The sequence below is a fragment of the Hyperoodon ampullatus genome (assembly GCF_949752795.1).
Source record: "Hyperoodon ampullatus genome assembly, chromosome: 3".
Lineage (NCBI taxonomy): Eukaryota > Metazoa > Chordata > Mammalia > Artiodactyla > Ziphiidae > Hyperoodon > Hyperoodon ampullatus.
The window spans coordinates 63819892-63846515 of NC_136916.1; the positions used below are offsets into that span (position 1 = coordinate 63819892).

The 26624-nt window shown below is 46.2% G+C and overlaps 1 protein-coding gene across 1 annotated transcript in view; it reads right to left on the minus strand.

Moving 5' to 3' along the window:
- Positions 1-1885: 1885 nt before the first annotated feature.
- Positions 1886-26624, minus strand: part of EDC3 (enhancer of mRNA decapping 3) — a gene marked incomplete at its 5' end in the record, with an annotated part of 41069 nt that continues 16330 nt past the window's right edge. The window contains 4 exons of the mRNA XM_079701032.1: positions 1886-2261; positions 4744-4961; positions 8860-9013; positions 22880-23215. Coding sequence (XP_079557158.1) covers positions 1927-2261; positions 4744-4961; positions 8860-9013; positions 22880-23215 — 1043 coding nt within the window. The 3' untranslated portion in view covers positions 1886-1926. The remainder of the gene's footprint in view (positions 2262-4743; positions 4962-8859; positions 9014-22879; positions 23216-26624) is intronic.

The window sequence follows — 26624 nt, forward strand, 5'->3', positions numbered from 1 at the left end:
TGCCACCTGGGGAGAGAACAGGGAGAGGCTTGGGCACCAACTCCCAGCAGCCCCTCAACACAAGGCCATCACCCCCAGGGTCACTGTGACTTACTGGAGCAAGCACAGTCTTCTGGGCCAGGGTTCTTCTAGCTCGTTTCTCACTGTACCCAATTAGGAGACCTCACTGCATCAACAGGCAGCCAGAACCTGTTTAATGGTTGCTTACTAAAATGCCTGTAATCCAGCACTGCTCGTCAGATTATGGCCCTGCCTCTGAAGAGAGGGCCCCATTTTGGGAGCTGCTTGGCCCTGAGAGTGAGCAGAGGCTCAGGAAGGATACACAGCACGGGATTCACAGTTGCTGGCCTTCCACTGCTGGAGACAGTTTAACATCTGAGGGAAGATGAGAGGAAAGGAGGGACCAGCCCTCTCTCCCCTGCCTCATCTGCTCCTGCCTATGCTCCTATAAGAAAAGTGATAAGTAGCCTGAAACCCATGGTACCAGGGCCTACCCTGTGTCCATGATCCTTGGCAAGCCCTTCCACTCACCCCCTTAACCAGAGTGGGTGGGCACAGAGCAGAAGGAAGCCTGAAGCCCTGAAAAAGGCTTTAAAGCACAAGCCTTTTGCAAGGGCCCCTCTCAGGAACTTCAGGGCCTGGCTCCTGTTCTACCAGCCTTCAGGGCCTGGGCCTGTGAACATCTGGGGGCTTAGTGCCTTAGGATCTGAGCAGCAGTGTGTTCCTAAGACTGAGCCCCACCAGCTAGCTCATCCAGAACTAGCCTCATTTTGGCATCTTTGAGACAGGGTGCTGGCCCTGAGCCCACTCATCTAAAGAAAACAATCATAAAGGGTTCAAGGCCCACACTGTAAAAGCTGGGGTAGAGCCCACATGGGAGGGATGTGTGCCCTGCTCTGGGATCACAGCTGCCGGGGACCATTTCAGGGGAAGGGCAGAGGGGGCAGAAGAGCGTAGGGGGTGTGTGTGCAGGCAAGGAGGTGGGGGGAGTGGTGGCTTAGGACGGAAGCACCAGGGAGCCTCTTCTGGCTCAGCACCAGGCTCCCCCAGGGGCCTCCCCAATACTGAACATTAACACTGCACCCTGAGGGGTCTGGCCCCAGACCAGGCAAAGGCTCAGCCCCCAGTTATAGAGTATGGGGTTGGGGGGCACTGCTGGCAAGATGGGCACTGTGGTTCTGCAGTAACATAACCTTATACTACCTGTGCTGAAGACAACAGAAAAACAGTAAAAAAAAAAAAAAAAAATCCCAATACAGTAACACATTCTGATGCCATTCCCCTTCCCTGCCTCCCAGAGTGATGGAGTGAAAAAAAAAAAAAAAAACCCAGCATAAAACTTGGATCAGCTCAAGAGAAAGGGTCAAAAGCCCCCAAATCAACCTGTGGCGGGGCTGAGGGGAAGGCCTCAAAGCCCAAAATGGAACAGAGACTGCAAGTCTGCCCTCTAGCGGACAACTGCAGTGCAGCCAGTTCTACCTGATCTGAGGAAGGGCCACTTAGCTGGGGTTGTGAGGGAAGCAAGGGAGACAGAGCCACAAGCTCGGCACCAGAGCCAGCTCAGGCCCCAAACAGGGCTGCCCCACCCCGCGAGGCGCTCGCCCAGGCCCAGAGGCTGTAAACGTGACACACAGTCTGTGAGCTGCCTATGTCTGTAAACAAAGCCCCACCTGATCACGCAGGGGGCCGAGTGTAGCGATGCCTGGAGCCACTGTGCACAGAGCCTGCCACTCGCCCCGCACACCCAGTGAGAAAGCTTTCCCTGGCTAAGGGCAGGTGACAGGTCTGTTTTAAATATGAGCTGTTCTCTCAAAGAAAGAAACCAAAAAGAGAAAAAACAACAAGGTCCATGAAGCTTCACATCCTTAAGGCGTTCGTTGGCAGGAGCAGCAGGGGACCGCAGGGTCCAGCCTGCCCAGAGCCCTTCTAGGCAGAGTGCAGTGGGATGACAAACTTGCAGCCAAAGGGCGAGTGGTAGCTGATGCCCACCTCCTGGAATACCTGCTGGGGAATGCCGATGTCGCACAAATAGACACGGCCTGCATGCTCCCCCAGAGGCAGAGGTAGGCCCAGAGCCAGTGACCACTTGGCATCGATGCCCTGTTCGACTTCATGCACAGGAGGGTCTATGCTGAGTACTGGTGCCCGGTTCTGGTTGGCCCAGGCCACGGCTGCTTTGTACCAGGGCTGATCCCGCAGGAAGGCATTCTCGGGACAATCCAGGCAGTTGATCACCAGGTCCACAGGGCTGGTGGGCAGATCTGTAGGTGGAAAGAGTGCCATCTGAAAACCCCTATGAAGTATCAGCCCAGGCTGGGACTAGAACCATGGTGGCCCCCAAGAGTGTCTTGTTCAGACACCACTCCAGAGGCCAGCCTTCTCAAGGCTGGGTCAGTACTCAGGCCCCGGAAGTTCCAAGGCCTGGTTAGGCTGGGTGCTAGAGACCAAGAGCGTGTCAGCCTGATGGACCACTGAGCTCCCAGGCTGAAGCACTGTCCTGCTGGGTGTGCAGAGCTTCTCAGGACACAAGGCCCTTGCCTCCTCCTCATATCTGACTAACTCCCTGGTAAATTATAAGCTCTGGGAAGGTGGGCTCTACTGCCATGTCAGCCCTCACAGGGAGACTGTGCCTAGGGCTCAGGAGGAATGGGCTGACTGCCATTTGCTGTCTGGCCCAAGTGTGAGCAGGCAAGAGCATGCTCATTCTACACCAGGATGGCCTGCTCCAGACTGCCTGGCCTTGCTGGCCCCTCTCACTATCATGGAAATAATTCCTCCATGCAGCCCAACCTTAAGAATGGGGAAGGAATCTATCACTTCTCAGGTGTTTTAAAAGGCTTCTCTGCTCTAACCAGGCCTCTGGGACAGTATAAGAACAGATGTCTCAACAAGTATATAAGTCTTGACCAGCCCGAGAGGTTAAACTGAGACTAGTGGAAATCAGACCAAACTCAAAGGTGAGCATCCTCAGACCTGCCTCCTGGGGCAGTTGGGATAGAAAGGATTGTGGGCAGCTAGAGGAAGAACCAACTGCCTGGAAAAGGGCATCATGTTATAGATCTCAAGGGGGGAACCCACATACGAGAACCCCTCCCCAGGTCTCAGCCCTAAGTAATGACATATCTCAATTCTCAATTAGAGACTGATGGCTTCCTTACTCAGAACAGGCCACTACAGATGGAGGTGGTGGTGTCCCTGTGGGCCCTGAGGCTCTCAAGAGTGGGAGCGGCATCTTATCTTCCGCATGCCCACAGGAGGAGCCTGGCCTGAGAGTAAGGCAACCTAGAATGGCTTGCTGACATAGCTTAACATACCGTTCTTTCTTTACTTGCCTTTCAGGTACCAGGCCCTCCGGGTTTTCCTTCTCCTTCACTGACCACTCTTTCCCTGTCTCCTTAGCTGGCCTCTCAAGTCCCTGACTTCTATACAAAGAACTCAGTCTAACAACTTCTCTATCTAATCTCTCTTCCTAGGAGACATCTTATCCAGGCTCATTATGGCTTTAAATACCACCCACACACTTGTAATTCCAGACCAGATCCCTTAACTCCAGACTCATCAATCAACATTTCCACCTGCATATCCAACAGGCATCTCTAACTGAGCTTCTGCTCTTCTTCCCCAAACCTCCCCCCCAGCTCTTTCCATCTCAGTGATGGGACCTCCATTCTTCCAGTTACTCAGGCCAAAAACCTTGGAGTCATTCTTAACCCTTCGCTTTCTCTCGTCCCTTACACCCAATCTGTAAACTCTTATCTTCAATATTGCTTCAGAAACTAACCACCTTTCATCACTTCCACTGTGGCTGTCTTAGCCACCAACATTTCTCTCTCCAATTATTACAATAGCCTTAATAACTCTCTTTGTAAGCCTACAGTCTGCTCTCAAACAACAGCCATAATGATCATTTGGAACCCGAGATGGATTATATCTTTCTTCTACTAATTCCTCCAGTGACTCTCCATCTCACCCAGAGTAAAATTTCAAACCCTCACAGTGATCCACAGGCCCTTTATGACTGGACCCTGAAATGTCTAAGTCTGCTACCCTCCACCCAACCCTCCAACATTCTCTGTCTTCCTTCCCTGCTTTATTTGTCTCCATAACACTTACTGCCATGTGACCCGGAAGAGATATTACTTGTCATCTGTCCTAACCAGAATGTAAGCTCCACGGAAGCATGGATTAAGAAAAAAAATCTGGGACTTCCCTGGTGGCACGGTGGTTAAGACTCCACGCTCCTAATGCAGGGGGCCTGGGTTTGATCCCTGGTCTGGGAACTAGATCCCACATGCATGCCACAACTAAGAGTTCGCATGCCACAACTAAGGAGCCAGCGAGCTGCAACTAAGGAACCCCTGAGCTGCAACTAAGGAGCCCGCCTGCCACAACTAAGACCCAATGCAACCAAATAAATAAATAAATATTTTTTTAGAAAAAAAAATCTATTGCCATATCCCCAGTGTCAAAAACAGTGCCCGTTCTGTAAATATCTGTGAAATGAATAAATAGGTCCCCACCTCTCCATCTGAGTAGTGGGAGAAGGAGGAGGGTGAAAGGGATAGGAAGTAGGCAAGTCAACACCAAAGGTATTTATTTCCTTAGACACTAAGACTACTTACGGGCAAAGCATTCTTTACACTTGTGGTGCTTTTCCACCTGTCACCACTGGGCGGCACCGCCAGACCAATGAAAGCACCGAGGACGGAGAGGGCCTCAGCCCAGCTCTGTGCAAGTGCTCACCTTTGAGGCTAGACACTTGTTGGCCCTGGGTCTTGCTGAAGAGAGACAGTTCGTTGGTAATGGATTCCAGCATCTTCACAAAGTTGGGCAGGAAGAGGATGACCTGGACATCATGGTTGGCTAGGTGCCTCCCACAGCTGATACCCTGAGCCCCCTTCACATGGGGCCCACATAGCAGGGCCACCGTAGGCCTCTGGTGAACATTTTTTGGATTCAACCTGGAACAGAAGGCAAAGAAGCATTATCAGCTGCAGACCTGCCAATCCCTTGCATCATATACCAGGCTAGTGCCTCTCGGCACCTATTGCTCTCAGAGTTCTCGCTAGTCCCAGGTTCCAGAGAGGGATGGACAAAATCCACTAAAGGCCAGGTTTACAGGGTGGCACTCCCACTGTCCCACATCCCGGTGTCACGTCATCTGCTGGGTCCTCTCATTAGGTAGTTCACCCAGATCTTGTTCCATATAACACTGTTGCCAGAACATTGCTTTCTGACCAAGAACACTTACTGTTCTCACTGTATGACCTATTAGGTCCAAACTCTTCTTAGCAAAGAGGCTTTTCTAGGGCCTCCCTGGTGGCGCAGTGGTTGAGAGTCCGCCTGCCGATGCAGGGGATACGGGTTCGTGCCCCGGTCTGGGAGGATCCCATATGCCGCGGAGCGGCTGGGCCCGTGAGCCATGGCTGCTGAGCCTGCGCATCCGGAGCCTGTGCTCCGCAACGGGAGAGGCCACAACAGTGAGAGGCCCGCGTACCACAAAAAAAAAAAAAAAAAAAGAGGCTTTTCTACCTCTGCAGCCTTCTTTGCTCTTCTTCCCCAACATGTCTGCTCCACTGCAGGAACACTGGTCTCATCATTCTCTGCTGCACTTGTAAGGTTCTTTCTTGCTTCTGCTCAAACTATTTCCCCTGCCCAGAAACCCCTTCACTTGTGAAACTGACCCACCCCTTTTACGATTACTCTGGCTCAACTCCTAAGACACTCACAGCAAGTACCAAAGACGGTAGTTCTAAATCATCCTCAATCAGTTGCCAGTCCAAGTTCTCCTTACTGAGCTGCCAGTAAGCTAGTAAGAGCAGTGGTGTAGATACTAATAGTACCTATTTCACAGGACACTGGGTGGATGAATGGATGTAAAGCACTTGTAACAGGAACCGACACACAAAATACTCAATTGATGCTGGCACTGTTACACTACTGGTCACAGAGGAGGCAGTAGGCAGGCTAGGGGCTTCCCGGCCTCCTAGGCTGGTAGCTGCCTTGGACACCCACTGCCTGATGAAGTCACTTCCAGCTTCCTGCCGTTCAAAGCTGAGACCTCTCTGGTCTCAGAGAAGCCACAAGTAAGGAGGTTTAGAGGATTAGCCCTAGAGCTGTGCCCGACTCAGTCTGCCCCCAGGGCAGGAAGGGAAGGGGAGATGAACAGAAAGAGGCTTAGGGCCCTGCTTAGGGGCGGAGCAGTGACAGTCATTTACTGTTTTTCCCCAAAGAGAGGAAGACAAATGTTGTCGAGCCAAAGAGGAAACTCCCACTCTCCAAATAAATTTGGGGGAATCTGGTAATGTACTTTACATATACACTGAGTCATTCATTTCCCTCACCACGTTTGCATCTTATGGAAATATGACGAGTACTTCTCCCTTCACACAGATACTGCGGAGTTCTGGCTTCTGACTCACCCGTGTCTGTTCCCTAAATGGACTCTCCCTCTCACAGAGGCATCCCCATCAGAGGACTCAAAACGGACCATGGCACCCACATACCCAACGGCAGGGTCAGAGTATAGGCACTGGAGACCTGGCTCCACCATGAACCAGCAATGTCACATGCGCCAAGTCTTTCTGCTCTCTGAGCCTTAGCTTTGCTCATCTTAAAACCCGGGTTACTATTTACCTTCGAGGTGAAGCTATGAGGATCAAATTAAATGCTGTTGTGAAAGCACAGTGAAAAAATGCATGGTACTTGACATACATGAAACTGATTACTGTGGTATCTTTCTCAAAGGAAAACCAGCAACTGCTGCAAACGACAGGAGATGGCCCTTCTGAGAGTTCAGACACTGAAAGAATAGACAAGCACAAGAACAGCCAACTCCAAGAAGCTGACTAGAGGAATGTGACTTGGGGAGGACATTCAGCTCCTGCCCCCAAACTGCTATTTCTGGGAAGCCACTTAATGGCCTCAAATACTCCCAGGAAGAGGTTATTCCTCAAGTTGCCCCAATGGCTGCTCTGGGAGAAGGTTCAACGGTCATCAGACCCAAGGGCAGGATACTCCTTCAGAGAGCAGCTTGCACTACTTCCTCCTTTGGGGTCTCCACTGGCTCTTTCCTGGCAGAGGAGAGGCCAGGGATCCAGGCTGGGAAGCAGGCCTAAATCGAGGGACAAGGAGGAATGAACATAGTGCTATAGGGTGAGTGGAGTGGAGAAGCCAGGAGGGGAAATCTCACAGCCAGCGTGGATCACTTTAGACACCACTCTCCCACAAGGCTACCAAAGTCCTCCTCTTTATTGACAAATCCAGCAGATACCTGTCAACTCTAATTGTGCTTGCTCTCTCAGCATCGCCATTGCTGACCGTCCCTTTATTCCTCAAACACCATTCCTTTGGTTCTTAAACACTACCCTCTTGGTTCTCTTACCTCTCTGGCTTTAAACTTTCTTAGCTAGTTTGGAAGGCTCCTCATCTCTTAACTCTGCTTTAATGCTAATGTTCCCCAGAATTCCACCCTAGGCCCTTTCCTCCCTTTACACCCTCTCCTTAGAGGAGCTTGCCTATTCTTATACCATGTACCAGATGATGACTTCCAGATCTTTATCTTCTGCTGAGACCTTTTTCTAAACTTCAGATCCAGATTGCCAGTGGTTTATCTGGATGTCGCACAGGCCTCCTAAACCCAACATATCCAAAACAAAATCCACCATCTCCCCCAAACCTGCTCCTCTGCCCACGTGTCTTATCACAGTGAATGCTACCACTATCCAACCAGATGTCCATGCTAGAACGCTTTAAGTTCAGTGATCACCGACACTTCACTTTCCATCACCATCCATATCTATTCAATACCCTGCCCTGCTGATTTTACCTTTAAAAATTCCCTCATCCACCCACTTCTCTGATCCCTACTTCCCTGCTTGGGGCCACCATCACCTGGCCCCTGGCTCAGTTTTCTAACTGGTCTCATGGCCCCAGTCTTGCCTCCATTAATCTACTTGGCCAAAGTCGCCTTTTTAAAACACAAGACTAACCATGTTACAGCACTACTGAGATCCCTTCAGCAGCTCCCTATCTCTCAGCTGTACCAAAGCCCTACTTTCCAGCCACACAAAATGACTTATGGATCCACGGTCTCCTGATCCTTTCTGCCCTCGGCACACGCTTTTTACTTTTCCCCCTTGCTGCTCGCCGCTGTGAACTCCCCCTTGCTCTGTAGGACTCAGTTTGGATGCCACTGCTCTAGGAAGGGTGAGTGTCTTCTCCAGCCTGGAGTAGAAATGTGGCTTCCTGGAGAGGCTTCTGTTTCCTCTACCACAGCACTGGACTTTCTGGAGACCTCACTAGGCTACTGGAGGACAGGAGCAGTATTTTCTTTTTCTTTGTATCCCTAGCCCTAGCACAAGGTCTGGTACATGGTATCAGTAAACATCCACAAAACTAAGCACTGCCCCTGATATAGCAGCCTAAAAGGGCAAGTGGAAAGGTACCAAAGTCTAGCTCTTACACCCAGTTGTCAGGGTTATTCTAGAAGCTCTCAGGTATGGAACTCAGGATTGATTTTTATCCCAGCCCTCTGAGTGAATGGCGAGTTCCAAAGGCTGGGTCTCTGAAGGTTCTTAGAAAGCAAGCCTCTGGTAGTCAGCAGGAGCCTGAGAGTCAGCTGTTACCACGAAGGAAGGATCAAAGGGTGGTTTGCTGGGAGAAGAATGAGGACTTCCAGGACAAGGGTGAGAGAGGCAAACAAAAACCTTGCAGCATCCAGGAAAGTGACTTCACAGAGGTACTCACGTTAGAGAAGCAGCAACGGTCTGATGAACTGTGTGTGTGATGCACTGTGGTGGTGCTGAGGCAGAGCAGCATCACCCCACACTGAGCCCCCGCCGATCTGGAGGCATTTACCTGTTGGGTCCTCCGAGTAGCGTCAGTGCCATCTGACTGGCACACACGCCTGTCATCTCCAGTCTCCGCTCCAGAGTCAAGCCATGCTTCTCAGCCACAGACAACAGCTTTTTATGCAGCTCATAGGAAATACTTGGGACAACCAGGCCAGAGTCTGCAGTTTGAAAGGAGGTGAGGAAAAAGGGAAAGTGATTACAGGAAACCAGCTCCACAAATGGGTGTAGTTGATCTGTGAAAGCCAAGACTTTAAGACTGACCCTCCCCAGTCCACCTGCCTAATCTGGGACTTAGGCATGCTATGCAGCTCTCCACAGAGCTCAAGCAGTGCATGGGGAACTGAGTAACAACCCGTTCAGGTTACCACAGAGCAGGGATGAACTTAAACTCTCTTAGAACTTTAGACCACAAAGGCCAAATCCATGAAGATGTATTTGGTACTATCAAGAAAAGGCTGCAATCTATCAACCACATTAGAAGAAAACATGCTTTTCTCAAAGTGGGGGAAATGCCATTCCTGGCAGTGAGGTTTTCCTCACAAGCAGACCCCTTATCCTTCCCCAGAGTGGAACAGACACTAGCTAACCCTCCTGACCCTCTTGGTCCCTGCTGTTCAATTTCAAGGCAGGATGACTTGTTTATCCCATCTGTTCCCCACATCTTCTTCCTCCTACTGTCCTCTACTTAGCCCTTCCTTTTGGCTGAAGAAATTCAACTAGGAAATTGTTTTCTTAAATAATTTTGTCATTTTCTCCCCATTTGGGTTGACTGTAACCCAATACTCTTACCACAGGGAAAGAGTACACGGAAAGTAACCTATGGCTTGCTTTAAGCTACTCAGAAAAATCGTTTACTCACCATAAACAAACAGAACTCTATAAAGGTTAGGGAGAAACATAGTCATTGAAAGTACACCATGGAAAGTATTGATACCTGGTTTTACAAGGTCAAAGTCTGCAGCAGCTGGGTACACTTGAAGGAGTCCATAGTATTATATGTATCAGTAGCAAGGTGCCGTTTCAGGGCCCAGAAAACCAGGACAGGAAAGAAACAGCAAAGTCAAAAATTGTGATCTTTTGCCTTGACAACGAATGCCATCTTACAAAAGCTAAAGCCACTGGGCTGGCCCCAAGGGAGCAAACCCTCTGCCAAACAGCCCCATGTGGCCTCACTGGCAGACCAAGAAACACAGATTCCAATCAGCAAGTCATCGTGGGATTGCAAGTAATTAGTTTTGTCTGGCTGGATCACATGGCTTTTTAGATCCTGTGTCCTTATCTATACTGGACTGTAAACTCCTCAAAGTAGGGAAATAAGCCTCTTACCTCCTCAGCCCCCACCTCAGTTATACTGTCCCAGCTGTAGTTATTTACCAATAGAGGCAAGTTCTCATCAGGTACTCAAACGTATAAATGATGCAAACCTACTGCTATTTCTAGTGTGGCTTACTTAACTCTAAAGCAGAAGTTTTCAGAAAGTGCATCATCATCCTGTTGGTTCCAGAGCCCTGTATAGAAAAACTTTTCTTCCTCACTGATCCTTTCAGGAGAAATTTCTTGAGGTTCTATCAGATATCCAATCCTGCCTACATGGATTCTTAAAACCACACAGAATTAGGCTGTGGCTGTACATTTTAACAACAGAAATCCAAGCAGAAAGACTGATAAAGCACCCACGTCTGTATCCTCTCAAGGGAAGGCAAAATAATAATAACTTAATGTAATAATAAAATAAAACCCATCTCCATGTCAAAATTCACACTGTCCTGTCGGTTAATTGACCCCTTCCACCTGTATGAGTCCTACTCCTGCCTGGGGCAGACAACAAACAGTGAGCTTCACCTCTCCCCTCACCCTTTGTGAAATGTCAATCATTGATATCCCGGATGCCGGATGCCGATGTTGGAGGCTGTAGCCTGACCTTGCAAGTCAACGGCTGATTAAAAGGGCCATTTCTTATGGCCTGCTCCAGACATGCACATGTTATCAGAACTAATGAGGAACCACTGATAGCAGTGTGAAAAAGCTGAATGAATTCTCAGGAGTCCTAAGCCACTAACAACCCTAAACCTGTCAGACCAGTCATGCACCTGCCTACTTCAAACACCCTCTTCACCTGCAAGTCACGCAAGGGAGAGCTTTCCCTCAAGTCTGTGCATTTCTTCACCTACGTATTCCCCTCCTGGTGAATTTGAAACAGGTCAGGGCAGTGAGTCTTGGGCCTGCCACCCCACTAATCAAACTTTCTTTCTGGGACTAGGTCTTATGCTGTGTGTATAGGCACCCCCTCTCTGGTTCTGAGGGCTCTCTGGGGGCAGGCTGAGTGTTTTCTGCTACCTTTCTCCTCAGTCTTAGGGGTACAAAACTCATGGCACAGGTGGAGAGTTTACTCCACTCTGGCTGGCTGAATGCTGCAGCTAGAAACTGTGTGTCTATTACATCTCACTGATTTGTGCTGCAGGGAAGGGGTCCTGTTGATGAACTGGCATGTTTTGTAGCCTAGGGAAAGATATGGCCAGGAATCCTTTCTGCTTAGTCTGCCGGTCTCAGGGTCTAGGACTTCACTGTATTCTACTCTGTATCTCTGAAAGGAACATGCTAGCACCACAAAATGTTCCTTTTCAAAATTTACACACAGAGTCCAAGCAGTCAGACTGGCTTATCAGAAACAGGCAGAGGGAATAAAATAAACTCCAAAGGAAGGGAACCAAGAACATAGCGTGTAAACTGCAAACAATAACATCACCAAAGCCTGAACATGGGCCAAGCCCAATTATGTTTCGGTGGAAGGTGGATCTTTATTGTTTGGGAACCAAGGCAGTAAAATTAGTTGGTAGGGCTTCTCTTAATATTAATATGTACTTTAGGGCTGTCAGTGAAACAAGAGAGAGATATCATTATAGCCAGTTTGTGACAAGCAGAGCACTTCTTAGGATCTGATTAATCTCAGGATATCAAGGAAAACGGCTTAAGCACACCCAGTACAGGCCAGGAGAGAAGATGCCTCCTCCCCGCACAGCTCATTCCACAGCGTGAAGCAGGGCCACCGAGCCTCGTGGCCCAGCACCATGTGTGCTGCCCCTTCTTCATGTCTTTGTCACTTCCGCACTGCTCCTTCCAGTACATACTATTTGGGGCCTTTCCCTCCCTTACGGTCACATATGCATGTCCTCACACCCTCCATCACACTTCCCCACCCTCAAGACACCTTCTAGCACCACGTCCAAGCCTTCCCCCGCAGCCTCTGCATGTACATTCCCTCCCAATCCATCACACCTCCCAGCCTTTCCGTTGTGTAACAGGGCTCCCACAACAAAGTGTCATCTCAAATCCAAACTCAATCCTCACACTGGCATGGACTTTTAGTTGGAAAGGCTATGTGTATCCTATGTCTTATCAGTGAGGAGCACAGCCCATTACTGGGCATGGGGATTTCTCCAGGACTATGAATTCTGATTCCATTCTGTGGTGGTCACACAACTGGGTGGCGATATCAGACGAGTTCTTTTTTGGCGTATAAAACAACTGGTAAGGGGCTTCCCTGGTGGCGCAGTGGTTGAGAGTCCGCCTGCCGATGCAGGGGACACGGGTTCGTGCCCTGGTCCGGGAGGATCCCACATGCCGCGGAGCGGCTGGGCCCGTGAGCCATGGCCGCTGAGCCTGCGCGTCTGGAGACTGTGCTCCGCAACGGGAGAGGCCGCAACAGTGAGAGACCCGCATACCGCAAAAAAAAAAAACAAAAAAAAAAACTGGTAAACTCATAACTTTAGACCCAATGTACAGACAGCCCCTGTAGACTTATATTAAGGCTGCCACAAAACGCAATTTGGTGTCAAGAGTACCTCTGAAAGAATTTGTTACGAGAAACCTAAATACACCTAGTAGTCTTTACTGGGGTCCACAAGGCATCCCGTCATCTGGCCCCTGTGTACTTCAGCCCCTTTACCTCGGGCCTCAACCTGCACCACGCCCTGGGCATCGGGGCTGCCTTCAGGTTCCTCAGTACTCCAGGTTCCCCCCAGCCTCAGGAACCACGTCCCCTCACATGCTTTCCCTCTTCCGGCACTCTCTTCTCTCTTCCAGTGCTCCCTGACACCTCACATGGCAGGTTCCTCATTCTTCAGGTCTCAGTTTAAATATCCCTCAGTCTCAGCACGCTGCTTACCTGCTTCACTGTACTTAATGCAATTTGTAAATAACTCTTTTTTCCTTTTGGACTATCTACTTCACTAAACTGTAAGTTCCCTGAGGGCAGTAACTGTGTCTGTCTTGTTCACTGCTGTATCCCCTTCCTCTCCACTGTGCCTTCAGCGCACAATGCCTAGTGGAGGGGCTACATAAATATGTGCTGAATTAAAGGATGAATGCGAAGGAAACCTGTATAACAGCCTCAGAGCATTCCTCTCTGCAGCTGGGTAACAGTCCAGCTGTAACCAAAGGCAAGTGTGGGTAAGATGTTTCTGACTCTTTCCCCACTTCTTCCTTCCCCCATTAACAACTAGAACAACCTCCTATCCACACTGGACCTCACTCCCTCAGGTTAAAGCTCTACTGGAACAAGCTTTGGACTCAAGAGGTAAAGGACTTCCTGACAAGATAATCACTAATTACAAAGGGGAAAAGTATCTTTACAAGGAAGAAATCTGTTGGACAACACCTTACCAAGTGATCAAACTAGCCTCAGTGATGGGACAAACTGACGTTGTGTACTGTATGATGTAATGCTCCAAGAGGGACAGAGTCCCAACAAAATCCTGGAAAAAATGTTTAACATGAATCACATCAAAAGGAAACAATCAATAAATCAAAACCAATGGTTATTCTGCAAATCAACTGGCCTAGACTCTTCACAAATGTCAATATCACAAAAGACACCAAAAGTTGTGGAACTGTCCTGGTTAAAGGAAATGAAAGAGATCTGACAACTATATGTAATATGCAATGGTTGATTAAAAATACAACTACAGGGACTTCCCTAGTGGCACAGTGGTTAAGAATCCACCTGCCAATGCAGGGGACATGGGTTCAAGCCCTAGTCCGGGAAGATCCCACATGCTGCAGAGCAACTAAGCCCGTGCCTGTGCACCACAACTACCGAGCCTGCACTCCAGAGCCCATGAGCCACAACTACTGAGCCCACGTGCCACAACTACTGAAGCCCGTGCACCTAGAGCCCGTGCTCTGCAACAAGAGAAGCCACTGCAATGAGAAGCCTGCGCACCGCAACAAAGAGTAGAGAAAGCCTGCGCACAGCAAAGAAGACCCAACACAGCAAAAAAATAAATGAGTTAAAAAAAAAATACAACTATAAAGGCCATGATTGGGACAACTGGAAAGCTCTGCATATGGAATTAGATAATACTTTTGTATTAATTTTAAATTTCCTGAGAGCAATCTTGTAGTGTGCCTGTAGAGAGCAACATCCTACTGAATACATATGGAAGTATTCAGGGGTGAAACGTAATGAGTGCAACTAAATCTCAAATTGTTCAAGGGTGTGTGTGTGTGCATTTATATAAAGTAAATGTGGCAAAATGTTAACTGGTGAATCTAAATGAAGGACATATGGTTGTTCATTATACTATTCTAGCACCTTTTCTGTAAGTTTGAAATTTTTTTCAACATAAAAAGTTGGAGAGAAAAAAGAGTAAAGTGCCTCCAAATATGATCAACAAATGTTTGCAGAGTAATAATACATCAAGCCAGTGGTGGTGGCGGGGGGAATGGCAGGAAACAGAATAAATAAAAAGAATACGGGTGCTTCCCTGATGGCGCAGTGGTTGAGAGTCCGCCTGCTGATGCAGGGGACGCGGGCTCGTGCCCTGGTCCGGGAAGATCCCACATGCCGTGGAGCGGCTGGGCCCGTAAGCCATGGCCGCTGAGCCTGCGCGTCCGGAGCCTGTGCTCCGCAACGGGAGAGGCCACGACAGTGAGAGGCCCACGTACCGCAAAAAAAAAAAAAAGAATATGAAAACAAACCACATTCCCAGTCTTACAATCTAGTTGGAAACAAAAAATATATATGTGCAAATATCAGAGAAAAACAACTGCGTTATCCTGAGCACAAGTGTAAAATAGGAATTTCAAACCAGGAGCTGCAGATAGTGTCAAATCCTCAATCTGAACCATGCCTCGCATGACAAGACAATTATAGTCACAATGATAGAAAAGGGAGCGCACTTGAGGTGGCGGAGGAACCATGAACAAAGTTACAGAGGCTGGAAAGGGTGTGACATGAGCAGATGAAAACTACCCTGCTTGGAGCCCAGAGACTGACGTGAAGGAGAGTTTAGAGTAGTGGGCAGGGCCAGACTTCGGAAGGCATTAAAAGCCAAGTTGTTTTATACAGGATGAAGTTGACAGGGCTAGAAAATGAGGGCAGAAGGCCATGTAGAATTGATTTCAAGGGACAAAGGGAACCTGTGGGGTAGCATAAAAAAGTAAAAGGTCGGGCTTCCCTGGTGGTGCAGTGGTTAAGAATCCTCCTGCCAATGCAGGGGACATGGGTTTGAGTCCTGGTCCGGGAGGATCCCGTGTGCCACAGAGCAACTAAGCCCGTGTGCCACAACTACTGAGCCTGCACTCTAGAGCCCACAAGCCACAACTATTGAAGCCTGTGTGCCTAGAGCCTGTGCTCCGCAACAGGGGAGGCCACTACAGTGGGAGGCCCGTGCACCACAACGAGGAGTGGCCCCGGCTTGCCACAGCTAGAGGGAGACTGCGCACAGCAACAAAGACCCAACGCAGCCAAAAATAAAATTAATTAATTAATTTTAAAAAAACAGTAAAAGGTCATGACAATTCCAAGGACCACTGAGGAAGAGGAGAATCTACAGTCAGAATGAATACTGAGGATAAAGGAAAACTCCTTGTCAAAAGGAATCACTGTGTTATTAAATTAGAAAAAGTGGCCTCCAGGGTTCTTTCTAGTCATCAATATTTTTCTTTTGGCTGCGTTGGGTCTCCATTGCTGCACGTGGACTTTCTCTAGTTGTGGCAAGCGGGGGCTACTCTTTGTTGCGGCGTGCGGGCTTCTCATTACAGTGGCTTCTCTTGTTGTGGAGCACGGGCTCTAGGTATGCGGGCTTCAGTAGTTGTGGCACATGGGCTCAGTAGTTGTGGCTTGCGGGCTCTAGAGCACAGGCTCAGTAGTTGTGGCGCACGGGCTTAGTTGCTCCGCAGCACGTGGGATCTTCCTGGACCAGAGCTCAAACCCGTGTCCCCCACATTGGCAGGCGGATTCTTAACCACTGAGCCACCAGGGAAGCCCTCTAGTCATGAATTTTTATGAGAAGTAAGAGGCAAAGATGGCCACAAAGTTTCATGCTGGACACTTTAAAAATGGTGATTCCACTGAAAGAAATGGGAATGCTAAGGAGTCAAAGATATGGGAGGGGGTGAATGACTGACTTAGCTTTGATATGCTGAATTTAAGGAGGATGATGGATACATTGAAATCAAACCCCTTCTTTGTTCTGGCCAGACACCTGTGGCTGTGAAATGGCAAAGGGCACATAATAGCAAAAAAGTCACATTTGCAAAGACCAACTCAAGTTTCTAAAATGACCAGTTGGTACCTTCATCAAAACTCAGGTGTCAGGCCATAATGTGCTGGCTCCAGATGCCCCAGCCCTTAGTTTGAGCTTAAATTCTTAAATTAAAAAACTCTGGCAGCAAGTTGCCATGAGACCTTTTCCAGTAGGACTGTAGGAAGCACAAGTGTTCGTTACTGGGGGAAGAGTCTAAGCCAAGAAACCTGTCTTAACAGTAGTGCTCTAAAACCTCATGAGTGCCAAGGACTACAACCAAGCCCTTCAGGCTGATGACAAGTGTCCACCTGATTATCCAAGCCCAGAAACTCTGAAGGATTCCACATTAAAAGAACTAACTACTCCCTCCACTCCTGGCACTGGAGGATCTGCTAGAACCTGAGGTTCCCCAAAATCAACAAAGTCACTGTCAAGGAAGTCTGCCTGCAGAGACACAATTTCAGAAACTAGGCTCATCAGCTCTGCTCAATGAAAACCTGTGGCGGCACTTGGTGCAGGAGCACAGGTATTGTTAATGCAGGTTTTCTGGTCCAGAACACCTCCTAGAATTTACCTCCTCATGTCTCCCCTGTGGCTCTCTTAGGATAAGAAATGTAAAAGAGGTGCCTCCCTGGGAATGGCATCCCTGTAGCACATGGTCTAATCTGTAAACCCAGGAAGGGGAATGAGGGTTGAAGGGAGATCAAGGAAGAACCCATGTGGGTTGGGTCAATGGTTTGAAAAAGCAATGAGATCATGACCAGTTCCACTGCAGCAGACACTCGAGTCTCCGTGTGAGAAGGATCCTCCTCATGAGCACAATAGCCACTGAAGGCAGTCTTCACTATTCTCAGGGTAAAATTCTTCAATGGCCACTTCTAAGCTCAAAGATTTCTTTCTTTCTGAATTCCTTTTGAACACATAAACAAACCCAAAACAGATTTCCTGATTACCTGTTCTTCAGGAGGTAAAAAACACTGCTCGTCTTGAAAGCATTAGGACACATCTTGAGGGACTCTGGGGACAAGAAGCAGAGGAAGGCAGACAGGGCTCAGAGGCAGAAATGGAATGCCAGCTGTGGAAAACAACTGACAGCCTGGAATGGTGAAAGCAGAGCTTGTCCTGAGAGCAAGATACATCGCTACTGAAGCTCAAAGAGAAGAATAAAGAGGCAAGCCAGAAGCAGCAGAAAGAAACCAACTGTGGCTTCACCAGCTACTTCCCTTCAGAATAGAACTAGAACTGCTTTTACTGAGAAAAATGAGTATGGGTAAGTGGTGCTGAACTAAGGGAGCTCAAACCAGAGTGCCTCACTCAAACTCTGACTTGATCCTTTTGCAAGACAGTGAGCAGTAACTCTACTTCAGGTCATCTTCATACACTCGCTACTCCCCAAACTTCAGCAGACACATGGTGTGGAGGCTGAGGAACATCCTTCAGGCAAAGCCGATGGGACAACTGTGGAGATTCAGTGCCTGTACCAATAGCACCCTGTTGCCTCCCATCCGGCTTCTATATACTTGAAGACAAAAGAAGGCTACACAGTGGAAAACAAATGGCAGAAATTAAATCAGAATTCTACTAAAATGAAGGGGTCTTGAATAAATGAACCTGAGAAGAATTTTTGAGAACCCAGGGAATGAAGAATTCTAGACACTTTAAAGTCATTCCTGGTGAAAGATTTAATGGAACACTTAACTCCAACAAAATGAGGATAATAACAAAAAGGGGATAACAATGCAACCTCATAGAGATGCCATGAAAATTAACTGTGATAAGCATGTGAAGTGCTTAGAATGGTGCCCAGGACATAGTAAATACCCAATGAACATCCACTATTATGACGGTGATCATAATGCTGTTTCTCCTGAACCAGGCACTTACCCTTCCTTTTCTGCCACCTCTAAATCTTGTACACACTTCCACTATTTGTTTGTTTACACATCTGGTTACCCTATGTAAGGCCCCTGAGGTGATGGACAATGACTTACCCAGAGCATCTGGAACGGTGCCTGGCACACAGTAAAAATTTTACAAATGTTGATGCTTTGAAGTAACTTTACTGAGACAGCCTTTGCACTTCACATTAAAGTCAAATATTGACTGAATAATAATTATAAGCCAGGCATTGCACTGCTTTCCACACTATCTCATTTAATTGCCAAATATTATCCCACTTTACAGACAAGGAAACAGGCTCAGTAGTCCCCACGTGGCTACATCACTCAATTCTCTGACCCTACAGAAGCCCCCTCATTTGAAGCCTTTAACACTGAATAATTAGTAAGTCCCTCAGTGTGGCAACTCTACTAATTGCTTTCTCTGGGCTCAGCCACAAAGCAATGCAAGAAGAAAATCACAAGAACTTGGCCCATAAACCTCATGCAATCTAACTACAACTGGACTCGCTGCCGTTCTTCACACTCCACAGATTCAATGCCTTTGAATTCTGTTGTTCAACCTGTCTTCAACCTGTCTTCCTCTTCAACCTGTTCAACCTCTTCAACCTGTCTTCAATCATCAAATCCTATCAAATTCCCCTTTGTCACTTCTCTCACATCTCTGTCTTCCTTTCCATTCAGAGGTCCAAACCCCTGGCATATTAGTTATGTCATCAGTCTAATTTATCTTCCTGCTCTGGTCTCTCTCCTCAAATTCTACCCTGAATTCTATCATGAGACCAGTCTTCCTAAAGACTAACAAATCTTCCTAAGAGATTTTGGATCATGTCTTTTTCAGAATCCTTCAGTTGCTCCTGATGGCCACAGAACAAGGGACAGCATTAGCACATAGGCTCTCTGTGCTCTGGTCTAAAGCTATTTTTAATTCCTGCTATTCCCCCACACAAAAATCTCTGCCCTGGCCAAACCAGCCAATAGCCAATCTCCCACACAGCGCTTTATCACACTACACAGCACCTGCCCAGCCTACCCATAAGTATCTTCCTCTTCCTCTCTGGTGAAATCCTGCCCATGCTTCAAGGCTTCTGTCCTGCGCCCTTTGTGAAGCCTTCCCTGATCAGCCCAGCCTGATCAGCCCAGCCTTCAGGACCTCTCATGCCCCTCAACACCCAATGCATTTAATGTCCACACTCTCACTGGACTCCAGGCATATATGGTATCTTTCCATTTCCTAGTACGTCTTAATTACTTGGATGCAAGGACTGTCTTAGAGTGACTTACATGCAGTAAGCACAGTGTTCCGACTGGCCCACACTGTCTTAAAAATTACTTTTAGAATATTATGAATGTTGGGCAAAGATTCTTCTCTGAAGCCTTACCACTCTCCTAACCGGTGTTCTTTGGGGACCTCTCACCTCTGAACACAGAGTGCTCACATGCATCTAGCATTTTATAGGCAAACTTAACCAACATGTATGCAACCACAGGATACAATTATTTAGCAGCATAGGTCCAAGCTGGAGGAATGTCTGACAATCTTTTGGAGATAGCAGCACTGTTAAAGGACCCAAAGGGGCCTTCCAGAGAGAAAAAATTTGGGTTAAACAAAGAGCTAAATTTAGCTGCTTCCTGAATGTGTTTTCCCAATCAATAGACCTTTTATAACACTGCCCCCCCTCCACACACACAGTTGGCAAAGAGTATTGCCAAGAGGAATATGAGCAATTAGAGAATAACAGCTTAGAAACTGTTGACACCACTCAGCATGCAGTCAATGTGTAGGATACCAGCAGCAAGCTGCCAGAATCCTGAAACCCAAGCCATTACCAAATGAGTGGTAAACGTGCTGTTCTTTTGCTACTCTGGGAATTAGCAGAAAATAAGTATTTGGGGTTCTAGGACATAAATGTCACAAGGCTAGATTGGGGAGCTAGCCAAACCACTCTCTACAACTGCAGATCTAAGTTGGTCTATTCCTGAGGGAATACTAAAGAGAAAAGACTATATAGTCTAATTGCCATTAAACTGCCCTTCTCTTCTTATATCCTTCTCTTTAACATATCTGTATTCAGAAAAGGAAAGGAAATGTGATAGGTAAGGTTTATAGAGAGCCTTTACCTCTCTGGACCTCAATGTCCTCAATCTGTTAAATGAGAAAATTATACTAGGTGATCAAGTAACCTAACACTAACATTTTTTTTTGTCCTAGCTTGTTTCCCCACATATTGCAGATAGCTTGCCTCATTCCGATACTAACATTTGGATAGTAAATCCAACTGGAAACGTGTCCCCAGCCAGGCGCTACGTGAATAACATTGAATAAAAACCTGCTTTAAGACTTGTGCCTTGGAGTTGGAGCAGAGACAAAATCACCTGTAGAAGCTGCTCAGCAAGATAACTGCTTGATTGCTCTATTTCCAGCATAGATCCTGCTTGGCAAAAGGACTTCATTTCCACTCTTTATCACTGCTGAGAACAAAGAGAAAAACCAGATGCCATGAGGCTATAGGGCCTCTTGTACCCTCACTGTCATGCTCCAGTGAAATGCAACTGGTTGCTACACACCACAAGCCGCCATACCCGAGTTCTTGGCCAATGCCTAGCACATGTGGTTTGTAGTATGTCTGTTAATGGCAATTCTGGAAAAATACGAGAGGAGGGAACTTTCACTTCTGTCATTAAACAAAGTGTGAACATTAAGCTGGGGAGACAGAGTATGTAGGAAGAAAAACTTCCCACCTCTCCTGTTGTCTACTTTGGCAAATGTTTTCTTAGGCTCTTTTAGATCTGAGAATCTTTCCTGATTCTTATTGCTATTCTCTCCCTGTTAGCCACTTCACTCCAAGGCAGGCTATAATCTCCCCAAGCTCAGGAATTTCAGGGAAATCACATACGGCACGACCCAACCACCTCAGCTTCCAGAGAGTGACCAGTAAAGGCAGCTTATTTTGTCACTGAGGGCAGTAAAAAGGAGAGCAGTCAAAAGTGGATGGACGGGCTTCCCTGGTGGCACAGTGGTTGAGAGTCCACCTGCCGATACAGGGGACGCGGGTTCATGCCCCGGTCCAGGAAGATCCCACGTGCCGCGGAGCGGCTGGGCCCGTGAGCCATGGCCGCTGAGCCTGCGTGTCCAGAGCCTGCGCGTCCGGAGCCTGTGCTCCGCAACGGGAGAGGCCACAACAGTGAGAGGCCCGCGTACTGCAAAAAAAAAAAAAAAAAAAAGTGGATGGACAGTGTATGTATAGTTGATTCACTTCGTTATACAGCAAAAACACACCACTGTAAAGCAATTATACTCCAATAGAGATGTTAAAAAAAAAAAAGTGGATGGACAGCAGGATCTGAGTATACGACCAGACCTGCTGGATGATAGCTGCCTTTGAAAAGCTTAAAACCTGGCAATTTAAATTAAGCCTGATTCTTAAGCTAGGTTGTTTGCCTTAACATAGGTGATAAAAATCAAAGGAGTTCAGCAACTCACACTGTCAGTGTCACTTAAGGAAACTACCTTAGTAAAGAGGCGTGCCTGCCAGAGTCTGATAGTGAAAGACAGAAATTAGTAGTCTTTCTTAACCTGACAATCTGCTTATTTCTTTTTTTTCACATGGAAGCTTTTACACTCAGCAAAACCAAATACAACAGAGCCCTACTGACGTTCACAAAAATGCCGTGCCATATCTCTGATTTTCCCCCATATGTAACTAAGCTGTCTCCATAGATCTCCCTGTAACTGCTACTAGCATTCAAGGTTTATATTCCCTATATTCAAGACTCCAAGACTTCAGGTGATTATTATACTTATTAAAATGATTGATTCCTCCTTTAGCTCCTAAGATCATTTAACAACAATAGTTTCAATCTGTAATCTAAGAAGCCCAGTTAATAATGTTTGGAGGGAAGGGACAGAGACAGGGATGAGGTAGACCACCTGTCCTACAGCTGCCTCAAATGCCATGTTTGAAGAAAAGATCCAGATGCTAAAAGAAAAAACAAAACCACAAAATTAAAAATCACTGAGTTAACAGATTAGGCTATCATACACAGTGACCTACCTAATTACCAAGGCACTACACTGTCACATAAGCATTATGACTAGCCAACCCTCAATGACCAGGGCTAGCAGGAGATGAGGACAGTGTAGTAAACAAATGTTATTTATTGAAACCCTAATTTTAGCCAATGGTTTCCACTACTCAGCTCTATTTCTTACCCCAGCAAACAACCAGTGAAACAGAGTTGAACTTCTGATAAAATCTATAGGCAGTAACAGGGAAGCCAAAGTGAAAACAGAGCTGACTATGTCAATCTAGATAGTCAGCCTCTATGCCTTTAGTTGTTAATCATAACGTACTTAACAGCAGACCAGATCCTGCCAGGTATAGGATATAAATGGACATGTAGAGAAATCAGCCCCCACCCCAACCTAGTGGTAGGTAGGATAGCCACAGTCTCTAAAAGACAATATAATGGGCCAACCACCATGCCCCTTGAGTTAATTCCTACTACAAGACTCTGACTCAGAATCTGGGTCATTCTGTTTCAAGTATTAAAAAAAAAAAAGAAGAGCAGCCAGTGGGATGTGGGGTTAACTTACCTGTGCAGAACTCCTTGCTCATGTTGTGGGGCACTGTGATCCGACGATAGACAATGGGCTCTGACTCCAGGATGTTCTCATCATGGCGGTACCGAGTAGGCCTCTCATTTGGGATGCCCCGGGAACGGCTACCACTTCTCCTCTCGTAAGTATCAATCTCCTCAAACACAGCTGCTTTGTCAAAAAGGGCCAGGTTCCCTTCAAAATCAAAATCTGTATCTGGGATCTCCTCAATATCATCCCCAAAGCACTCGTCATCTTTATTCTTCATCTGGCCATTCTTTAAGCCACTTTTCTTTGGAGTTGCCTGATTTGGGTGCCTGCTACTAGACGACCCTGCAGAAAAAAACAGGGACTAAAGTCAGTGTGCCCACAGAAAGTGCTCAGTATAAGTGGAAAATACATTAGTCCTTTGTGGACAGTGTTACAGGAATCAATGTGAAAATGGTATAAGGTAAAGCTATTCCTAAATCACATTAAGTAGAAAAAATTACCACAAATCTCATGGAATAATAGATTTCGTATATTACCCAACAGTGAATATGAAATAAGCAGTACTCCTGGAAATCTTAAGCTTTGCTCTTCATAAGGGAATTGGTAATGACCGAGGTTTTTTTGACAACTGAATATATCAAAAAAGTGGAAAGGCAAGAATATAGCAGTCTCTTCCCACAGGTCTGGGTGGTTTGATTCTGAATGTCCAGCAGTTAATTAAGAGAGAAATACCCCCAGAGAAAAAGAAGGCCAAGTTCTCATAACCTGAAGCTCATAGGAAGATCTTACTCAAGTGGCTCTGAATTCCATGCTTACCAAGCAAGCAATCTTTTGATTTTTTTTTTTTTTTTTATTTTTATTTTGCTTTATAACAAATTTAATCAGTTATACATATACATATGTTCCCATATCCCCTCCCTTTTGCGTCTCCCTCCCACCCTCCCTATCCCACCCCTCCAGGCGGTCACAAAGCACCGAGCTGATCTCCCTGTGCTATGCGGCTGCTTCCCACTAGCTATCTACCTTACGTTTGGTAGTGTATATATGTCCATGCCGCTCTTTCACTTTGTCAGAGCTTACCCTTCCCCCTCCCCATATCCTCAAGTCCATTCTCTAGTAGGTCTGTGTCTTTATTCCTGTCTTACCCCTATGTTCTTCATGACATTTTTTTTTCTTAAATTCCATATATATGTGTCAGCATACAGTATTTGTCTTTCTCTTTCTGACTTACTTCACTCTGTATGACAGACTCTAGGTCCATCCACCTCATTACAAATAGCTCAATTTCATTTCTTTTTATGGCTGAGTAATATTCCATTGTATATATGTGCCACATCTTCTTTACCCATTCATCCGATGATGGACACTTAGGTTGTTTCCATCTCTGGGCGATTGTAAATAGGGCTGCTATGAACATTTTGGTACATGTCTCTTTTTGAATTATGGTTTTCTCAGGGTATATGCCCAGTAGTGGGATTGCTGGGTCATATGGTAGTTCTATTTGTAGTTTTTTAAGGAACCTCCATACCGTTCTCTATAGTGGCTGTACCAATTCACATTCCCACCAGCAGTGCAAGAGTGTTCCCTTTTTTCCACACCCTCTCCAGCATTTATTGTTTCTAGATTTTTTGATGATGGCCATTCTGACTGGTGTGAGATGATATCTCATTGTAGTTTTGATTTGCATTTCTCTAATGAGTAAAGATGTTGAGCATCCTTTCATGTGTTTGTTGGCAGTCTGTATATCTTCTGTGGAGAAATGTCTATTTAGGTCTTCTGCCCATTTTTGGATTGGGCTGTTTGTTTTTTTGTTATTGAGCTGCATGAGCTGCTTATAAATTTTGGAGATTAATCCTTTGTCAGTTGCTTCATTGGCAAATATTTTCTCCCATTCTGAGGGTTGTCTTTTGGTCTTGTTTATGGTTTCCTTTGCTGTGCAAAAGCTTTTAAGTTTCATTAGGTCCCATGTGTTTATTTTTGTCTTTATTTCCATTTCTCTAGGAGGTGGGTCCAAAAGGATCTTGCTGTGATTTATGTCATAGAGTGTTCTGCCTATGTTTTCCTCTAAGAGTTTGATAGTGTCTGGCCTTACATTTAGGTCTTTAATCCATTTTGAGCTTATTTTTGTGTATGGTGTTAGGGAGTGATCTAATCTCATACTTTTACATGTCCCTGTCCAGTTTTCCCAGCACCACTTATTGAAGAGACTGTCCTTTCTCCACTGTACATTCCTGCCTCCTTTATCAAAGATAAGGTGACCATATGTCCGTGGGTTTATCTCTGGGCTTTCTATCCTGTTCCATTGATCTATCTTTCTGTTTTTGTGCCAGTACCATACTGTCTTGATTACTGTAGCTTTGTAGTATAGTCTGAAGTCAGGGAGCCTGATTCCTCCAGCTCCATTTTTCGTTCTCAAGATTGCTTTGGCTATTCGGGGTCTTTTGTGTTTCCATACAAATTGTGAAATTTTTTGCTCTAGTTCTGTGAAAAATGCCAGTGGTAGTTTGATAGGGATTGCATTGAATCTGTAGATTGCTTTGGGTAGTAGAGTCATTTTCACAATGTTGATTCTTCCAATCCAAGAACATGGTACATCTCTCCATCTATTTGTATCATCTTTAATTTCTTTCATCAGTGTCTTATAATTTTCTGCATACAGGTCTTTTGTCTCCTTAGGTAGGTTTATTCCTAGATACTTTATTCTTTTTGTTGCAATGGTAAATGGGAGTGTTTCCTTGATTTCACTTTCAGATTTTTCATCATTAGTATATAGGAATGCCAGAGATTTCTGTGCATTAATTTTGTATCCTGCAACTTTACCAAATTCATTGATTAGCTCTAGTAGTTTTCTGGTAGCATCTTTAGGATTCTCTATGTATAGTATCATGTCATCTGCAAACAGTGACAGCTTTACTTCTTCTTTTCCGATTTGGATTCCTTTTATTTCCTTTTCTTCTCTGATTGCTGCGGCTAAAACTTCCAAAACTATGTTGAATAAGAGTGGTGAGAGTGGGCAACCTTGTCTTGTTCCTGATCTTAGTGGAAATGGTTTCAGTTTTTCACCATTGAGGACGATGCTGGCCATGGGTTTGTCATATATGGCCTTTATTATGTTGAGGAAAGTTCCCTCTATGCCTACTTTCTGCAGGGTTTTTATCATAAATGGGTGTTGAATTTTGTCGAAAGCTTTCTCTGCATCTATTGAGATGATCATATGGTTTTTCTCCTTCAATTTGTTAATATGGTGTATCACGTTGATTGATTTGCATATATTGAAGAATCCTTGCATTCCTGGAATAAACCCCCCTTGATCATGGTGTATGATCCTTTTAATGTGCTGTTGGATTCTGTTTGCTAGTATTTTGTTGAGGATTTTTGCATCTATGTTCATCAGTGATATTGGCCTGTAGTTTTCTTTCTTTGTGACATCCTTGTCTGGTTTTGGTATCAAGGTGATGGTGGCCTCGTAGAATGAGTTTGGGAGTGTTCCTCCCTCTGCTATATTTTGGAAGAGTTTGAGAAGGATAGGTGTTAGCTCTTCTCTAAATGCTTGATAGAATTCGCCTGTGAAGCCATCTGGTCCTGGGCTTTTGTTTGTTGGAAGATTTTTTATCACAGTTTCAATTTCAGTGCTTGTGATTGGTCTGCTCATATTTTCTATTTCTTCCTGATTCAGTCTTGGCAGGTTGTGCATTTCTAAGAATTTGTCCATTTCTTCCAGGTTGTCCATTTTATTGGCATAGAGTTGCTT